We start from the raw sequence: 20,010 nt of genomic DNA on the forward strand, positions 1-20,010 counted from the left end.
AAAAACTGCTCATTATGAAATAAGAAGGGTTTAAGTAGATGTCAAAAGAACGAATTCAAGCCAAACAGCCATCAATTTAGGAGTACAATATGCAACAGAACTATTTAAAATTCAAACTTTTGGCTACAGAAGTGTCTATGAGAAAAAAACTACAATTCTAATTTATATGCAAACCAATTCATATAAAATCAGATTAGATATTAAAAAGGCCAAGATCCAAGAGGAAATAATAAAAATAACAATGCAGAAGCATACCAAATACGTGTGAAACCTTATAGCATAAGAAATGAAACTTCAAAGCATGTATACAGTGTCTTAATTATATAACATCTTAACAACAGAAACCAATAGTCTGATTTCTTAGTAAGGGTATCCAAACCAACAATAATACACAATGTACACATCTGTCCAAACCTGAATTAGATTAGTATTCCAATCTGGTTGGAGAAGTAATAGAAAATAAGGAACTTTAAGGACTTCTTAACATCCTCACTGTTTCTTCACTTTATTTTCTTAAAGGCAAAAAATACCCTTGGAATCATCAGCAAACTGATGATGGACTTTTAACAGATAGCAATGCAGGTGAACCAAATTATTTTAAAGGATTTCATGGCATGCCAAGTTAATCTTCACAATTTAAAAAGTGTCCGACAGAAGTAAAAACTTTCACACTCATATACAAAACATAATCATATGCAAAAAAGGTCTGAGTGCATTTAATTTTCACTAAAAATTTCTGTGAGCAATTACTTGATTCATTCAAAAAGTAGCCATTAAGTGCCCATACTGTGTGCAAAAGAACTGGGACTATAAACACAAAACAAAAATCAAAGAGCACCTACACTCAAGGAGGCTCACACTCATTCACCTCAGGCATTAAACATAACAGAAATGAACTTATTTATCCTGACGCACTTGATTATGTGACAAGACAGCAGCAGTGTCACAAATACCTTTTGTGCAGCAAAAGGAAAAGCCGGTAATCTCTTCTAAAATATAGTATCAAAAAGTATTCTTAAATGTGAGGGGAAAAAAATTCTTCCCCTGGAAAAATTATATTGCAGTACTGAATAGGTATAAGTAGAAATAAATAAGCTACCAGAAATAATCTACTACCATCATAGTACACTATAATAAAAAATGCCTTAAATAAGAAATGTTTTAAAAATCTATCTTTTCCACACCTGAAGAATGGCAAATTGCAGGATTTTCTGTCACTGGCTTAATTTTCTGCTCATCACTGCTCCCCTCGCCTGTGGAATTACGGTCATCATCTACCATTTCATCAGAGGAAGAACTCACAATTTCTTGCTGCTTTTTAGCACTTCTTCGGGGAGATTTTTTCTTTTTGTCTTTTACATTTTCTTTTTTCTTACTCTTGGCCAGGGATAGTTTCTTCCTTTGTTTACTGTCCTCAGAATACATCTCCTCAGCATCAGAAGACGATGAACCACTTTGTTTTATCGTGATACTTCTTTTTGTACTTAGGTTTCTCCTTTCCCGAGACTCTATCCTTTTCCTTCTCTTCTCATCAGAAGAATCACAGCACTCTTCTTTTGTGAGACCCTTCTCAATGTCAGAAGATGAACCATCTTGAGCAGTCTTTGAACTTTTCTCCCCTAAGTTTTCCTTTTTCCTTTCCTTGCCAGATATTCCTTTTTTACCTTCAGAAAAATCACCACTTTCTCCTTTCCCTGGTAACTTTTCAGTATCATCGGATAATTCTTCCTTCTTTTTAGAACTTTTCTCTCTTACTTTTTTACTTTTCTTTTCCACTTCAGTTGAACCTTGCTTATTCTGATCAAGATCTTCAGGCAAATGGGAACTGTCTACTTTCTCAAGTAATTTTTCAGTACCATCAGATGATGCCTCATCCTTCTCCTGGTGGGGAATCTCCTTCAAGTTTGCAGTTTTCTTTTCTTTTGATTCAATTCTTTTTTTCTGTTTCTTATCATCATCAGAAGATTCACCACTTTCCTCTTTCTGTGAGGACTTCCCAGCAACATCATCAAACAAACCCTCCTGTGCCTTCCTAAAAGGTTTGTTTTTGAGACGGCTATTTTTTTCAGTAGCTTCTGTCTCCTTACTGCCTTCAGGAGAAGTGCAAGGCTCTTCTTTCACGAAAGCTTTGCTAGCATCAGCTGAAGTCGATGCATCTTTCTTAGGTATCTGATCTCCTACTTCCATGTTCATCTTTTCTTTATCAACAGCATCTTCTGAAAAGCAAGAACTCTTTTGTCTGTCTTCTCCATCATCGTCAGATGAGTCATTTATTACAGTCTTAGAATCTTTTTTCTTTTGCTTGCCCATTCCTTTTCTGATTTGCTTTTCATCTTCAGAAGAATCATAATCCTCTTTCTGTGAATGTCTTGTTTGGGGTTTTTTGGCAGCTCCAATTTTACTCATACTTTTAATCTCTCTTTCTAATTCAGAATCATAATTGGAAGAATCTGAATGGTTTTGGCGTTTCTTTTTAGAACCTAGGAAGCTTTTAACTTCTTTGCCTTTCTCTGTATCAAAATCAGAACCTGAAGTGGAGTTTTTTCTTTTTCTCTTTCCTTTGTCACCTTTGGATGTTTGAGTCTTTAAATCATATAGAGACTTCTTTGGAACATTTTCATTTGTTTCATTATGTTCAGTATCTGAAGAACTGTGACTCAACATAGATACTTCTTTGAGAACTGTAGGCATTTCGTCAGAGTCTGAACTTGGAGCCACAGTGTCCAATGGTTTACATTTAGGCACCTTATTAGGTTTAGGACTGTCAATGGCACTATCAGAAGAAGACCGTTTATCCTTCTTTACTGATTGCACTAATGACTTTCTTTTACGTTTCTCATTAAATCCATCATTACTTTCTTCTTCTGAATTGGATGTCATAGGGTTGGCTTCAGTCTGTCGCCTCAGAGGGGTAGTCTTTACACGTGGGGATCTTCGAAGGTCAGCTTCTTCTGAAACTAATGGAATGTCATTTTCGACAAGATCATCATCGTTTCTTTCCTTTCGAGAGCTACGGTTCTCTGTCTTAGGAGTAAGACCAGAACTTTTGTTTTCTTCTTTTTCTTGTGTTGCCTCCTGACAATCAGCAGCTTTTACTGGAGAATCAGAAAGGGAAACAGGAGTGAGTTTAACATACAATTCTTTTGTTACCTTAGCTGATATTTTGAATTTGGTACCTCCTTTGTGGTCTTTTGAAGTCACATTTGATTTTACAGAATTCTCTACATCTCGATCTGCTGCACTACTGCCATCCCGCTGGTGGTCAGATGAACCCTGAACTTCCATAGCAGCTTCAAGATTCTCAAAAATATCTTCAGGGACTGAAGAAGGAACAGATACAATATCCATGTCTAAGGCTTCAGAAGTGTTGGCAGGCTCAAAGTGAGGTTCTTTTCTATTAGATTTCTTATCTTCAGCACTAGTATTTTTATGTACTGGTTGCCCCACTACTGGAAGACTTTGACCAACAATTTCACTATCAACTCGTTTCACTGACAATTTAGTATCACATTTTGAAAAGTCCTTCTTTTTAGACTCACAGTGTATTTCTAATTTTCTAACTTCAGTTTCTGGTTTAACACCCTCAGCTTTATGCTCTTTGGTAACAGTCTCTTTGTTCACAGCATCCAAAGCACGGATCTCCAAATTCAGACCATCTTCTAATGCAAGATGAACCTTTTTGATATCACTCAGCACAGATTTAAAAGCTTTAAGTTGACGTAACTTTGCCACTGAGCTTATTTCTGAATTGTCAGATGTCTGCTTCAAAAATCTTACAAAACTAGAGTTCATGTTTGCAGTGGTCTCAACCAGCTTTTTTGTCTTTTTAACGATGTCTTTTGGCACCATTAGTGCTGTAAAAGAGTAAGTTATAGATCCAGAAAAAGTATCATCTAATTTCTTTTCTTCTCCATTACAATTTGAAACATTTTTCTTTGGAGAAAATCTGTGTGCGTGTTCAAATATTTTATTACTCTTTTCACTTTCAACTTTTATCTTCTTTTTGTTTTGTTGCAACAACTGTTCTAAATTCTCAAATACGCTGTCACATGCAGTGACCAAGTCCAACAAAGGCTCTGGGCGGCAAATGTAGCAATACCATTGGTTGTTTTCATCCATTATTGCAGACAACTCCTTTCGACCTAAGTTGCGCAAAATGCACTTTTTGCAGAAAGCATTATGGCAGAAGTCACAACAAATCAAGTTTCCACCTTCTGCACACCATCTGGAATTTTTAAAAAGAGAAAAATGTTACTCCTAATTGCACCACTGTAAAAACAATTTAAACTTATAAAAGAGTCATTTAGTGTGAAGACTAAAACAACTTAGCTTATCTACTACAGTGAATTTACACTTTAGCAAGTTAGCACATGAAGATCATTATCTGTTGTGGGGGGAGAAGGGGAGGACCAAGACTATATTTTCCCTTTCTTGAAATGTGTGAAGTTTTTTTTAAGAATAAGCCTCCATTTCAGGGTAACCCCTGTATTATTTATGCCTTTCATTACCCCAACAAAGTCTACTGTCTCAGACTCTCAACACAAATAACACACTTAACGATTAACTGGAACCTAACAAACTGCCCTAAAGGTCAGTGGCTAACTAGTTGTAAAACCAGAATGACTACATATTTTCTGTATTTTTATTTTACTTTAATTTTACCAGTGAGAAATGAGTTCCATTAGAAAGCCAATTTATCCCATCAAGACTCTCCTGTCTACATACTAATAGATACTATTCACTGATCTGGCTTGTAACCATGAACATAATCATTATAGCTATGATGATAATTTATTATAGTTACCACTTTAGAGTTTGCAAAGTACTTTATGTACATTATCATATTCAATAAAGATTATAATTACCATCAAAAATTCTAAATGCAATGAAAAAGATACACACATAAATATCTACCTGAAAAATAATTTATACTTTCCTTTATAAGTCCATAAAGCAAAAGAATATTTTCAGTTTTCTTCATGTACCTACCTGCACTGTTCATCCATCCCATCTGCATCACGGCTAATATCATCACTCATATAATATTTGTAGCAATTCTACAAAAAAAAAAAAAAAAAAAAAAAAAAAAGGAGCATTTTATTCCAACTTGAATAAATCTTAACAATTGTATTCAATTTGCCAAACAGTTTGTACCTGCTTTGTATAAAACATTATTAGTAAAAGAAAAGACTTTTTTTTTTGGTGAGAAAAGACATTTTTAAAGGACACTAAAGTAATAACGGATTTATGCTTCCTATACTATATAATATGTTCACTAGTGCTATTAACATTCTAATTCAACAGTATCTTGGAACAAGTTTTGATCTCTGCAAAGTGTCAATGCTTCCAGAAGAAGGAGACAAGGATTTAAATCCATGATTTTTTTCAGTTGGGGGAAATTCCAAGTAAAGAAAACCCTCCTGTGAGTGTAGGTCAGCACCTTCTCCGCAAAATAGTCTTAAGAGAATTGCCTAAGACACTAAGTGGATTACTAACTTCCAGAAGGTCACAAAACTAATTTCAGGTGGGCACAGGTGTTTCTGGCTTAGAGATCAGTTTTCTAACCATTACAACATGCTATCCTGATGTTCAATACAAACACAGCACTGATATTGTTTTAAAAAAGACAGAGAAAAAAAAATTTGGGCAACAACAAATTTCTAACAATGTGGAAGATTTTTGCTTGGGGCATTGTTTTGGGTCCAAATGAATGATTTCATTCAAATGGAAACTTCCTTTATTAAATAAGACATTAGCAATATACCTCTAACGTATAGATGAAAAGTTAAGTGATTTGCCAATAGTCACTCATCTGTTAGAGTAGCAGGATGGTATTATAATAACAACTAGAATTTGTCACAGAAGGTGAACTCCTAAAAGACTCGAGTGTTCCTCAATCATTTGGGCTCTATACCATATTGCTCTATTAGCAAGTTTACTAAAACTATTAAAGAAAAAAATCTATCAAATAACTAGGCACGTGCTGAAATGCCTTTAATGAAAAAGTCATTTAAATAAAAGCTGTGCCACTGTGTTTTAGCTTATCCATTTTTAGCAACTTTGTTAGTTACGGGAACTTCTACAAGAGAATAGAGAATGAGTCTTTTCACAAGAAAGGTACTTCATAAGCCTTTTGTAAAAGAGGTAACTGTAATTAATCACTGCAAATAAGGATTTGAGAATCGTCTGTGTGTTTCATTTCCTATATGTGTTCCTTGTTCCTCACTAAGTTATGAGTGAGGTATTAACTTGGAAAACATGAAAAGTATATTCCAGTAATGGTTAGGATACAAAATGTGAAATGGAACCAGATCTGTCCGTAGTAAACCTTGTAATGGTAGTGAGATATTTTGCATGTCTTGTGAGGTAGATGAACCTCTAAGCTGCTTCTGTTGGCAGGGTGTGTTCAAAGGTTTGCTGGTAAACATCCAAAATAGATCCCAATCCCACTGAGCTATATATGCTCTGCTTTCTTAGTGCCTAGACGAAAGCTCCTTGGCTTCAAGTAGAAGACAGCCACAATTAGAAAATTTGCTTGGCACCTCCCAACTCAGGGGTTATAACTATCATGCAGTGACCCATAGGCCGTGTTCCCAACTTCGAGCTTCTCTGATTCTCACCTTCCTATGCAGTCTAAGTTGCAGGTGAGCTCAGCTAACTCCAGTCCTCCCCACTCCACAGCGAAATCTCATTAGGAAGGTGGAGACTTGGGAAGATTGGGCTAAGGTTAATGTAGAACTCACCAGTAGCTTCCAGCAACAGCAAAGAAACAATGAGAGAAATGGAAGGCGTGATTTGGTAGTATGTTATGGGTGAAAAGGAAGTGAAATTCATCAGATTGATTCTGTCTTTTTTTGATTGATCCTATTTACAGTTAATTGATTTTGTCCTGTAACCGCCTAAGTCATGGTTCTTTGTCTCTGAACTTAGCTCACAATGCAACTAGCCCTAATGAGTTGAAATCCAGCTCTCTTGTTAATCGCTTTTCTATTTGTGTGTCACGGAAATAACCTTTAAAGGAGGCAGGTGGACACCAGGGAGTCTGGTCTAGTATCATTACACCACCAAGCTATCCTTCTGGGTTGTCTGGTTTCTTATCCATAGAAGTCTGATTTACTATCTCTGTCCTTGAAGATACAGCTAGACTCAAATAATGAACATTTCTTATGGACAGGAGGGAAGGAGTAGGTTGTCTCTACCCCTCATTTCCAAATTCCATTCAATCATATTTTCTCCCATCTATGATACTATCCTTCCCATTTTCTGTACTCCCCAAAACTATAAAAGAGAACCAATGCCCTCATTCAGAGTTTTAGTTTTGCTGAGGAAGCCAAGATCTTGTTTATTGGTAAATTCACACTTCACTAATAAATTGATAGTGCTCGAAATTTTGTGCCTCAGTATACCTTATTTTTAACCGCTACACAATGGCAACCATGAAGGGATTGGGGGGATGGGAGGCAGGTCTCTAGAGTAACCTTTTAGGGGGCCCTCCCAGAGAGCTCAGATAACATTTTCACCAGGAGGATTTCTCTGCAGAGGACTGAACCAGAGACCTGACACCGCCCCTCCCCCAACCCAGTCCCAGACATTCTGAGCCAGGTAAGCCCCTATACCGTCGGGGAAGCTGCAGCTGTGCTTCTCTTCCTATTTATGTTTAAGTGTGACTGACTGGCAATAAGTGGTAATAGTAAATTAGAGAAGCAGACTTAGGGATTAAGATGCTTGAAAAAAAAATTTTTTTTTTCTCTTAAAGGGTTTCTGGTTCCCTGCTGGGAGGCCAATATCCCTTTCAGGGAAGTACTGTAACACTGGGACACCTCTTAGGGAGTTGCCCACTTCCAGAAAATTGAAGGGATAATGAAGAAACAGGAATACTTCCTATGTGAAGAAGGGATTGGGGAAGTAAGTATCACAAGTAACCATTACTGGTTAGTTGTACAGTCAGCATTTACAAACAACCAAAGCTGGCGAATGACTGGCAAACTGGTAGAGGAATCTTCCCAGTTGGAAAGGGAAAAGAGGAAACCAAAATTATTAGTCTAAAAGATATGTAAGTCCCAGAATTCTACCTAAAAAGGAGACTTTCATTGTTGTACACTGATTTTTTGGGTTTGTTTCTGTTTGTTTTTTTGTTTTGGGGGAGGGGAACTTTGTTAGCAAGTGCTTTTGTGTTTGTGTCTGTCTTGTCTATTATCTATGTCAAAAAGTCAAATCAGACTTTTCCTGGGGCCTTATCACCCCAAGTAGTAAAAAACTTTTTTTTTTAAAAGAAAGAATAAAAGTCTCTCACTCTCTTCCTGACTCTGGCCATGACAGGAAGGCAAACAAGAAAAACATAGATAAGAGGGACACAAGGAACTGAAAATCTCTAATACCAAGGATATGTGTGCCCCTTTAAAAGCTTTGCTCTTGTTTATACCTTCATTTCATTCTCTTGTCTTTCCTTATCTGACTCTGAACTTACTGAAAACAAAATCATAATTTGTATATTGATTCAACATATTTTACATATGTCCTATCTAAAGCTTTAAGACCAAGAACATAAGACAAAATGGAAGAACTACCAGCAAAATCATAAATTATAATTTTCTTTATACTCCTATTATCATATTGTATAAAAAGCTAAAAGATATTTAAGAAAATGAAAGTGTATGGAATACAATTATACTTTTTTTTGAGGGGGAGGAGGAAGCAATCAGGGTTAAATGACTTGCCTAGAGTCATATAGCTAGTAAGTGTCTGAGGCTGGATTTGAACTCAGTTCCTCCTGACTCCAAGGTTGGTGCTCTATCTACTGCACCACCTAGCTGCCCCTTGAATGCAATTATACATGAAAAGCTGAAGTTTGACATTTAACTTGAACAGAAAACACTAAATAATCTTTTAAAGAAAAAGAACCATTTTTGTGATATTTTCAGAATGTAACATTTAAAAAAAACATTATAGTCTTTATTTTTCAACTGATTCAGGAGGGAACTTGTACCAGACTCATCTATACTGGCTTATTCCACTTAGATTTTTTAATGTTTATTATTCAATTCAACAAGAATTTATTATGGCCCAACTATGTTCAAGGGACTGTTCCATGTACCAAGAATGCAAAGATAAATGAAAATTGTCTGTGCATCAAGAAACTTTTAGTCAATTTGAAAAGATTTCACTTTCTAAAGTGTAATGTTCAGAAATATGGCTCTGGGGGATGAAGATAAGGGATTAAAAGGGGGCATGGAGTGGTTATGGTTAGTAAGATGGATCCTAACATCCTCATTTCTTTTCACAAGACAGCTACATTTTATGCCAACTCCAAGATCTACCCTAAACTAGAGAAAGTGACTATTTTCACCATCATGTATGATGTGGTGGAATTGATAAGTTTTTCTGACTCAGGTTTGGATTTCAAGGTTGCTGTTGATCCCCAGATAGCCATGAGGACTCTCAGGTTGGCCTTCCTCACATTTCATCAGACAGTCTAACACAAGTTAATAAAGGCCAAATAATTTTATGAAGAAGCCCTATTGTATAAGCACAAAGGGCCTAAAAACTGGCAAAGGGAGTAAAAGCTTTTAGAGCACGTGGGTACACAAAAGCCCTTTAAAGGGCAAGATAACTATCAAATATTGGTACTATTACTGAGTTTTATCAGATTGGGTAATTTATCTCAGGAGCAGAAAAAATCTGACCTCTGCTCCTTCCTGTGCCAAGGCAAAAGAAAGGAAGCACAGAAATTCCAAAGCTAGTCAGTCAACTAGCATTTCTTAAACACCTATTGTGTTCTAGGCACTGTGCTAAGCACTGGCCAGGGTTTTGGAGAGCTGCAAAATGGGGATAATGATTAAAAAATAAGCCCTAAGAAGTGAGAAGGGTAAGGTATCTATGCTTCTTTTATTTTGGGAGTAATGGAATAGAGAGTGACATCGCTAGGCCTGAGCCCTACTCAGTTCATATTTCCCAATATAAAATGTTTTAAAATTACTCGAGTAAATAGTTTGACTTTTCTTCATTTCAGCTCACCAATGAAGTAAAATGGGATCAAGATTAGCCAATATTTTCTCACATTCAGACAAGGTTAGCACATTTTGGTCCTCCTCAAGAACGAAGGACAACAACCAACCAACCAGTAGGCACTTAAATGTTTACTGACTGAATGACAAAAAGGAGAGTTCCACTTAAACTACCGAGTATTGTTTATTTCCCTTTTACTTCATACTTGTAAAGCACAAAATTTGAGTGTTTACATTCAAAGGAACTTTGGGGGTGACTCCTTACTCATGGATGATAACTGAGGATAGGAAAGGGAAACTCAGGTAGTGGGCCTTTGCAAATGGCATCAACTTGCTCTCTCCTCTCTAAATTTCTGTAATACTGCTGACTCTCACTTCTCTCTGGTTCTTCATCCATCCTACACCCACTAATCAGGGTATATACCCCAATGCTTTATCCTGGGCCTGTTCTCATCCCTCTATGTTATCACACTTGATGATCTCATCAGCTCCCATGTATTTAATCATCACCTCTGTGTAAATGATTCCCAAATTCATATATCCAGCCAGTATCCCTCCTGAGCCTCAGTTAAATGCAACCAAGTGCATTTTGGATAGCTCTAAGTGGATGCCTTTAAACATCTCAAACTCAGCACATTCAGAACAAAATTCATGTTTCGCAAATATAGGACAATACCCAAACGAGATCAGAGAGTAAAAGTCCTATGTGTACAAAAATATTTGTAGCAACCCAAACACTGGAAATTAAGATATCCAACAACTGAGAATGGAAGAATAAGTTTTAGGATATGAATGTGATGAAATACTATTGTGTTATAAGAAATAAGAAAATAGATGATTTCAGAAAGACACTGAAGAGACATATATAAACTGATTAAGAAGCAGAACCAGAAAAACAATTTATACTATAATATCAGTATTTTTAAAATGAACAATTTTGAGGAATTTTTTAAACTAACAAAGAATGAAATGAGAAGAACCAAGACAACAATTTATACAATGACAATACTGCAAAAACTAACAACTTTGAAAGCTTGTGAGGGAGGACTATGATCAGTACAATAAGTCTAGATGATTCCAGAGGACTGATGATGAAACATGCTATTTATTACAGAGAAAATACTGACCAATGGTGCAGAATGAGATATGTCTACAACCATTGAGGGAATTTGCTTTGCTTAACTATGCATATTTGTTAGGAGAAATTTGAGGGTTTTTTCTTTTTTTCAATGAGTAGGGGGTAGGTCAGAGAGAAAATATTTTTGGTTAATCTTTTTTTAAATAGATTGGGGTGCTACAAATGTGAAATGTTGCTCCCACTTTCAGGTGAGGTTACTCATTGTATTATTAGTTTTACTTAACTGTTTTCTTTTGTTACAAGAGATCTCTATCTAAATGCAGGTAATATAAAAATAAAACATATCAATAAAACTGAAAGTGACAAAAAAAAAGACAAAAGAAAACGGCATCAACTATGAAAAAAAGAGACTGGAAAAGAAAGACAAGCCAATACACACAGAATACAACAACAATAGCTGCTGAACTGCCATAATTTCAGGTAAGAAGAAACAACATATAAGAGAGGTTAATTGTATACTAGCACTGATCTAACAAGGTGAAGAAAAAAACATGGATTGCTGGTGGGGAAGATCTTTCTGGACACAAGTAGAGCACAAACCACAAAGAAAACAAATTGGAGATCAAAGCCTTCTGGGGAAGGGAAGGGAATAAACATTTCTACAGTGTTGACTATGTGCTAGGCACTATGCTAAGCACTATACAAATGTTATCTTATCTGATGATCACAAAAACCCTTTGAGTTAGGTCCTGTTAATCACTCTCATTTTACAGTTGAAGAAACTAAGACAGACACAGGTTGAGTGATTTGCCCCAGCTCACAAACCTCGCCAAATTTGAACTGAGGTCTTCCTAACTCCAGGTCTAGGAACTACAAAAACAATCGAGATGCCTGGTTATGTTTTAGCACCTTTATTGATTGATTTCTGATGACCAAATTATAACTGGGTAATTATTCAAGTTAGCACATAACTGGTATAATTAAAAGTATAATAAAAACAAGTGGAATGTTACTATGAGATGGAGACAAGAGTTAGGGGAGACAGTGACATAATAGGGTGAAAAACACTAGAAGAGGAATCTGAAGATTGTAAGCATTGCCATCAACTAGTTTTGATGCTGCACAAATCACTCTGGGCTTCAGTTTCCTCATCTACAGCTCTATAATCTTAGGATTCAACTTGTTGCGAAATTTTTCATAATCCAGTATTTCATGCATCTTATGATTTCCTCACTCTAAGTATTCCCACCACTGATATGGATTGCAGCCCTCAAAAACGTAACAAATTGTGTTGGCAAGTTACTCTGGCCAAAATATTAGTCATCTTGTAGACAACTTGGTTGAAGAGTCTCAACAAACACAGCTAAGTTAGTACAGACACACAATCTGTCAGTTGGCCCAAACTCAGAGCATGATAGAACTGGCCAGATCCTGAGCTCAACAGGCAAAGCCTTCAAGAAAGGAAGGGTCACCACAACACAACAGAACAAAATCAAATGTTAGAAAACAAACAAAACAATAGGTCAGAAAAACGAAGTTTTAAGAACCACAATTTATTTGACAGCTGTACGCAGTAGTTGTAACTAAAATGTATACTAAGATATGAGCAAACTATATCATCTTGGTATAAACACATCTAACACTATAGAATAAACTTAATCATGCCCACATTAAGGAAAAAAGTCTGATTCCATTCCTATTGGGGATTTTTTTTTGTCCCCAAATGTAAAATTCTTAAGATGAAGTTCTGAAATGCTAAAAACAAAAAAAACAAAAAAAACAAAAAAAAAACTAGTTGGAGTCATAGGTATATCATAAGTCTGTTCCCCTGTGTCTGGGTCTTTTTCAGTCATTTAACATCGTTAGGCCTCAGTATCCTCATGTGAAAAATGATGAGGTTGAAATACAAGACCTCTGAGGTCCCATTCAGATAAAGTTCTATGATTCTAATCCTTATCTGGAAAACTGTAATCCCACAGAACCATAAAAAGAGGATGTTATTTTTTTTTTATTTGTATGGTACCACAGAGGGAAAAATACCACTATTCTTTATATTAAAATACAAAACAACAAGTTTAGAAGACAGCATAATTTGATCTGTTTTTACTTTCCTACTTGATCAAGGGAACCTGAGGTTCTACATCCACACTCAATAGCTAATTTCCCTTAGTCAAGAGTATTCATTTATTTAAAAACCAACATTTTCCCTCCAAACTTTAAATCAGTAATAAAATTCAATCTATCAAAAATTAAAGGATTTTGCTACGTTCAGTAACAATGCCTTAAGAGTCTTGGGGGTTTTATCTAGGGTGGAGGTGGAGGGGAAACCAATTGGGGTTAAGTGACTTGCCCAGGGTCACACAGCTAGAAAGTGTCTGAGGCCAGACTGGAACTCCTGCAGTGCTCTATCCACTTTGCCACTTAGATGCCCCAACAGACTTTTGAGAAAAACTAAATTAGAGGGGCAGCTAGGTGGCGCAGTAGATAGAGCTCCGGCCTTGGAGTCAGGAGTACCTGAGTTCAAATCTGGCCTCAGATACATGACACACACTAGCTGTGTGACCCTGGGCAAGTTGCTTAACCCCAATTGCCTCATCAAAAAGCAAAAAAAAAAAAAAAGAGAGAAAGAGAAAGAGAGAGACTAATTTACATAAAACTGGAAAATGATACAGACTGACATCAACGTTCTCAAAATATAAAACAGTACAATTTTTCCAGTCCAGCTTTACCAAACTTACTCCAGAATTCTAAAATTCTATCACATGTATTACATAAAATGACATGTAGACTGCATCCTCCAATAATAGAGAAGAGGAAGCGTAAAGGATTCAGAGATAAGTAAAATTCAGGCTCACATTTCCAAAAGTGAGGACACTCATATCACATATGATAAAGCCTTCTATTTTAGTAGAAAGGTCTATAAAATATACAGCAATATATGTTCCAGAATGCCTGACTCTGCATATTAATAATTTAAAAATCACTTCTATTAATCCAAATCCCTTTGAAAAGGTTGATGGAATGAATAAGATCATCACCAATAAAGGAAATACCCATATTGAAGATCACAGATTCAAAGAAATAATTAAAAAGTTCGTAAAATCCTTTCTACCTAAATTTCCTATGGTGTAAACATAATAAGTATAATTGCCTCTTTTAAAATATTAAGAGAGCAATTCACTGATTTACCTTTGGTAAGCTTCATGATAAACACAGAACTCTTCAAACATTCTTTTTAAAAGATCACTCTCCAGTAATCACAGATACATACCTTACAAATCAGGACTTTCAGTGTAGGGTGTCTATAAATTGAATCTTTTTGGAAATGGTTCACTTGCTGTCCACAAGCTGTACAGCTCACAATTCCATGCAGCCCTTCTTCTAGAACAGAAATGTTCCCATCATTCAGAAATAAGACATTTGAATACATAGAATTCACTGTTTTATGATCATTCTACACTTTGAAATTTTAGTGTCTTGTTCTAGAACATAATTTTCTTTATAAGTAGAGTGGCAACAACAAAATAAATATACACTTTACTTTTTATAATAGTCTAAAATTTCTGAAACTTGGGATAAAACCTATGCCAAATCTATTCAGAAGTTACAAAGACAGCAACAGATGCTTTTTTCCTTTTTGCTAAAGCATTGTAAAGTATTCTTCCATTTCCCTTCCCAGCCCTATTAAAATTGAAATTGACATTTATGTATTAGCTATCTTTGTGTTCCTACATAAATACTGGAGATGCCAAGTTATATTCCCCACTCTCCCACTCCCCCCCATCCCCAGACATAGAGGTATTCATTCAAGTTTCTCAATGTTAGGCTTATAACGCTGTGGATTCAGGGTTGGCAAGGCTAGAAAACAAATGGGCAGAGGACAAACTCTTATGTTGTCGATAGGACTCCAGAACAGGGAAATGGTTTTGTAGAACAACGTGCACTAATTTAAAAGTCTGCTCATCTCATCTTACCTAGCAATTCTTTTAATGAGATGCTATCTCAAAAGCATCATAACAAAAGACTTCTGTCTTTCAAGTAACAAATTGGAGACCACTTCTGCCCAACAACAGAAGAATGACTGAACATCATATTAACATGAAAAAATATTGCGTGGTAATAAAACAATGACAATGAAGCACACAAGGAAACAGAGGAAGATTCATGAGATGATACAGAATGAAAGGGACAGAAACAGAAATGTATACATATCTAAATGTGGAGAGATGAACAACTACTTTTTTAAAATTAAAAGAAAAGGATAGGGGTTTCATTAGTATTAGAAACTCCCAGGTGAGAAAAACTCTTTCCAACAATGTAGGCCTGCACTTTTCTCACCTGTTATAGTCTTAGGTGCCTAAAGAAGTTAAGTGATTTGTCCAGGGATATATATATACATCTAGTATGTGAAAGACATGGGACTTGAGTCCAGGTCTTTCTGGCTTCAAGGCCAGCTTTCTATCCACTGTCAATTGGTGTAGAAAAAAACAAAGAAAGGGGAGAGGGAAAAGGAGGGTAGAGGGATGGGGAAGGGAAGAAAGAAAAGGCCAAAGCTGACAAAGCTTCAGGCAAGTAAAGAAGGTCACAGAATGAAAGCATTTTCTTTGCCTTTTAACTACCTGTTCAGTTACATCTGTTAAAGATTTTCAGTATGATTTTGTTTTTTGATCCTGTTAATTTATTATATTAACGAGCTTAAAAATGTATTCTTTCAAATGGTTTTAAGAAAACCCTATTCTTATCCTATTTTTATTCTCCTTTAGATTTTGCTACAAATATTCTCCTGCTACACTATGACATGGAGTCCCCAAAACTGCCTAATAAATGTTTCTTCAATTGAAATCAATGGCTTCCTTAAGTCAAGCAATTTTGTCAACACTACCTACCATTACTCTATTCCCAAGAAGTAACTGCTTAATGTGTACTAGTACTACAATTTCATAAAGGCTGGGAAAAAAGGAAATAAACTATATTCAGAAACACCTCAAGGGAACTGGCTCAAAACAGCAACAAATACAAATAAAAGGAATCACCTATCACCACATCTTTGTCGCTCAAGATGCAAGAGGATAGATGGTTCCTTTGTTTAATGCACAATTGGAGCAAACTGTGATTGGACTTGCAAGCTCTGAGGAGGAGCACAAACTCCTTAGTAGGAGTAACTAGTGGCTCTTTGGTAGAGCCAATGTATTCACTTAATGTTATGGTCAAAATATCACCCAATTTAATTGCCTTCTGTGAGTATCAATTTTCATGAAAGCTTCAAGATCCAGTTTAGAGACTATTTGCCTGTACTTAGAAGGTTAACTCAAGTTAAATAATAGATTCTCTCTCAGGAAAAAAAAAGAAAATGATTGCTACCATTCATATAACAATCATTTCTTTAAAAAAAATAACAGTTTCACTTGACGTACAAAAACTAGTTAACTTGTTTAAGTAAAACAGGTACAAAATAATGGTTGCATTTCACAAAATTTCCAAGCAAATTAGAAACAAAAAAGTTTCAACATTATGAAACGTTAAGGAAAAGTAGGGGGATTCAATTGAAAATTTCCCTACAAAATTCAGTTTTTAATTGCCTGCTCAACAGATGTTATCACTCAAGAATTCCATGTGAATAAGACTATCTGCCCAAATGTTTTCATGATCTTGAAGGGCCATCAAAATTAGCATACTGTATACCAGCCCCATAAAAAAAGAAACATCTCAATTGGGATGACTGGATGTTTTCTTAAAGCTTTAAAAACTATTTCTGGAAATTCAATGTTAGGTAGACATTAAGTAACCAACAATAAGATAACTGAAGGGATGATAAAAGAAGAGTTCTGCCTGATTCAGAGTAGTGATTCATGAGAAATGAAATATTTGTATGGCTGTAACAATATCTACATGTACTACAAGATTTTCTGAATAAAATTCACACTATTGGCTTTTTTGTTTTTTTGCTTTTTTGGTGAGGTAATTGGGGTTAAGGGACTTACCCAAGGTCACACAGCTAGTAAGTATAATGTGTCTGAGGTTGGATTTGAACTCAGGTCCTCCTGACTCCAAGGCTGGTGGCTCTATCCACTACGCCACCTAGCTGCCCCTTTTTTACTTTTTTTCTTCCCTCCCTCTTTTTTTTTTTTTTTTTTTTTTTTTTTGGCTAGGCGATGGGGTTAAGTGACTTGCCCAGGGTTACACAGCTAGTAAGTGTTATATGTCTGAGGCCGGATTTGGACTCAGGTCCTCCTGACTCCAGGGCTGGTGCTCTATCCACTGCGCCACCTAGCTGGCAACTCTTGTTATTAATTTTAATGTAATTGCAATTTCTTTTCAGTAAAGATACTTCTTCCTTTATTCTTCAAGCTCAGGCCACAGGTGGTCAGAGTGAACACAAACTGCGGCATGATATCCATTGCTTTGTCACTTGTGAGACCAGAGAGGGTAGATGGAAAAGTACTCGACATCCTTCCTGTATTTTGCTATTGTACAAGATCTTAGGGTTCCACAAAGCAATCAACTCCATTCCACAGTTGCTTTCTCTCTTAACAATGAGAGTACCATCTTATTTTTTTTTTAATTAGGACCTGTGATTTTGTTGGTATGAGAAACTTCATGTATCTACCAATGTATATGGACACCTTCTTTGCAAGTTATTTTCATTGAGAATTGCCTGGGATACCAAGAGGTTAAATGACTGACCCCAGGTCACAATGTCAGTATTTGTCAGGGGCAAGATTTAAACATGTCTTCCTGATTTTGAGGTCAACACTCAACTACATCGGGTTGTCCTGTCTACCATTTAGTGATTAATAGCCCAAACATCAGAAATCCCTATTCATATAAACAAATTAAATTATATCAGTAACATTTAAACAAATACTCAAACAGAGGTATTAGAGATATGCCTGACCCCAAAAGGTACCATCTACAAGAAGCAGACAGGAATTGATGAAGGGTTATCTTCTATACAGCATTTCTTGCGTAACAGATTCATTGGGACCACATGAGTAAAACAGAATCAGTGATGTGTTAGCGGGTAAAATGTGAAAACAGCTTAATAAAGCATTATAACAATTGTCATTAAAACAAAATTCTATCTGTATTAAGTTTGAGACCTTCAATTTTTCAATAAAAGTGAAACAAACTAGATTATTGAGAAAGAAACCAGATATTTGTGAGATACTAGGCAAAGACTAGAATGTATTCTGTGTAGCTAAAATTAATATGAGTATGTCCACTGGCTAACAATATCAAAAAAGAAACACCAAATCCTCAAATCCTGAGTCAAATCATGGATAGGCATAATGATCAGACTTCAATGTGAATGTAATAATGAAGTGATCATGGACAGGAACCAGGAAGACAGATAATCATTTCTCAAAATGATATTTAAAAACACTACCCCAACAGTCAACCACAATCTATAGCCAAGTCCCTGTGGTAACTAACAGAATGTGTTTGCTAAATTTAACTAGTGGCCATGAAAAATAGTAAAGCACACTGATCCGCACAATGTTTGAACCATCCTTAACGTGCTGATCCAAACAGTCAGTCAAATTAAATTATTTTCAAAAGTCCAATACTATTATAAACTTTTCTAGTGAATACTCATTTTTGTTTTCATACTACCAACAGGTATATGTGTAATGAAGTTGCCATGACCCCCCCTGGAAAAATTTGCTCTACTCTGAAAAACAATAAGGCATGGAAAACCAAGGCCATATTGCTGATACATACATAAAAGCAAGGAGGCCTTTTCTTCATACACCTAATAGCTTCTGTGGCAACAACCAAATCTATGTAACATACAACAAAGAGTTTTCTGGGGACCAGCCTAGCTAAGTTCAAATGGCTCATCACCACAGTTGGCCATAGGATGATGAATCTCTTGGCCAGTGCAAGTCAGAGAGGCCGATGGATTTAAAAATCTTCGCATATTAAAGTAAATATTAGTGAGTGCGTGCAGAAGCCAAAAGTTCAATTCTATGTGAATTAAGGTAACATTTACGAGTTTGAAAACATTAAATTAAAAACCAACGTGAGATGTTTAAGCACTACAGTCCCTACAAATGTATATAGCACTGGTTATGGAGTTACCAATATATCAATCAAAATAGGGCAGAAAAGAATAGCTAGAGCCTACCACCAGGAACGTAAGAAAAGCGACAGCATGATCCTCAATCATTTCATTTTAACCCCTGCATCTAACAATCCCCACTTAAAGCTTCTCTCCAGCAGTGCTTGTCCCAGATCTCCTCAAACTACTGCTTCTCTACTCATTTTTGCCAACTATTCAGTTTCAGAGTTGGGGAACCAAAAGCAAAGGTTACATTAGGATTCTGGGAAAAGAGTGCTCAGAGACCTACAAGTCCTAGCCCATGCTGGCAACCTGCCAGTTCTCTTAGACTTTAGGGAACTGTGTTTATGACTGGCCAGTTGCTGCTACTGGCACTTCCCCTTCCCTGGCACTAAATAAATGAAGGCTAATATATCATCCTGTGTTGATTACCTACAAATGCTACCAATATTAGAACAGAGGTATAGCACCTCTTTGTGAACATTAATACTGAAAACCATTTCCTTGGCATTCTTCAACAGAAGCTATTACTTAGACAACTAATACCTTATCATTTTTATAAGCATATTTTGCTAATTTCACATTGAGGCAGGTGCTTTCAATAGCTTAAATCCAAATAAATATGATTTCACTAGTAAAGCATTTTCTTTCAATAACTCTCATATCTACATAACACAACATGTGCTATATCAAAATGATACTTAAAGGAAAAATCTGCCTTTAAGATGGTCAAGACTTGGAGACACAGGAGTGTAACTTCATGGGGAGAGAGAGACGACACCTGCTAAAGGTGGTCTCTCTTCTCCCCACCCCTCATGAAGTCATGTGAATACCACACCTACACAACTCAGACTCCACAGTCGTAA

General features: G+C 36.1%; 1 protein-coding gene across 8 annotated transcripts in view; it reads right to left on the bottom strand.

Annotated features, from left to right (window-relative positions):
* Window positions 1-20,010, bottom strand: part of ATRX (ATRX chromatin remodeler) — a 207,641-nt gene that overhangs the window by 110,313 nt on the left and 77,318 nt on the right. For 6 of the 8 annotated variants that reach the window (XM_027840148.1, XM_027840178.1, XM_027840132.1 and 3 more), the window contains 3 exons: window positions 14,354-14,463; window positions 4,990-5,057; window positions 1,185-4,225 (listed from right to left, as the gene is read on the bottom strand). In XM_027840148.1, the coding sequence (XP_027695949.1) occupies window positions 1,185-4,225; window positions 4,990-5,057; window positions 14,354-14,463 (3,219 nt within the window). The remainder of the gene's footprint in view (window positions 1-1,184; window positions 4,226-4,989; window positions 5,058-14,353; window positions 14,464-20,010) is intronic. The other 2 variants (XM_027840172.1, XM_027840158.1) reach the window with 2 other exon arrangements.

Source organism: Vombatus ursinus, unplaced genomic scaffold (assembly GCF_900497805.2).
Source record: "Vombatus ursinus unplaced genomic scaffold, bare-nosed wombat genome assembly UNPS02004691.1, whole genome shotgun sequence".
Lineage (NCBI taxonomy): Eukaryota > Metazoa > Chordata > Mammalia > Diprotodontia > Vombatidae > Vombatus > Vombatus ursinus.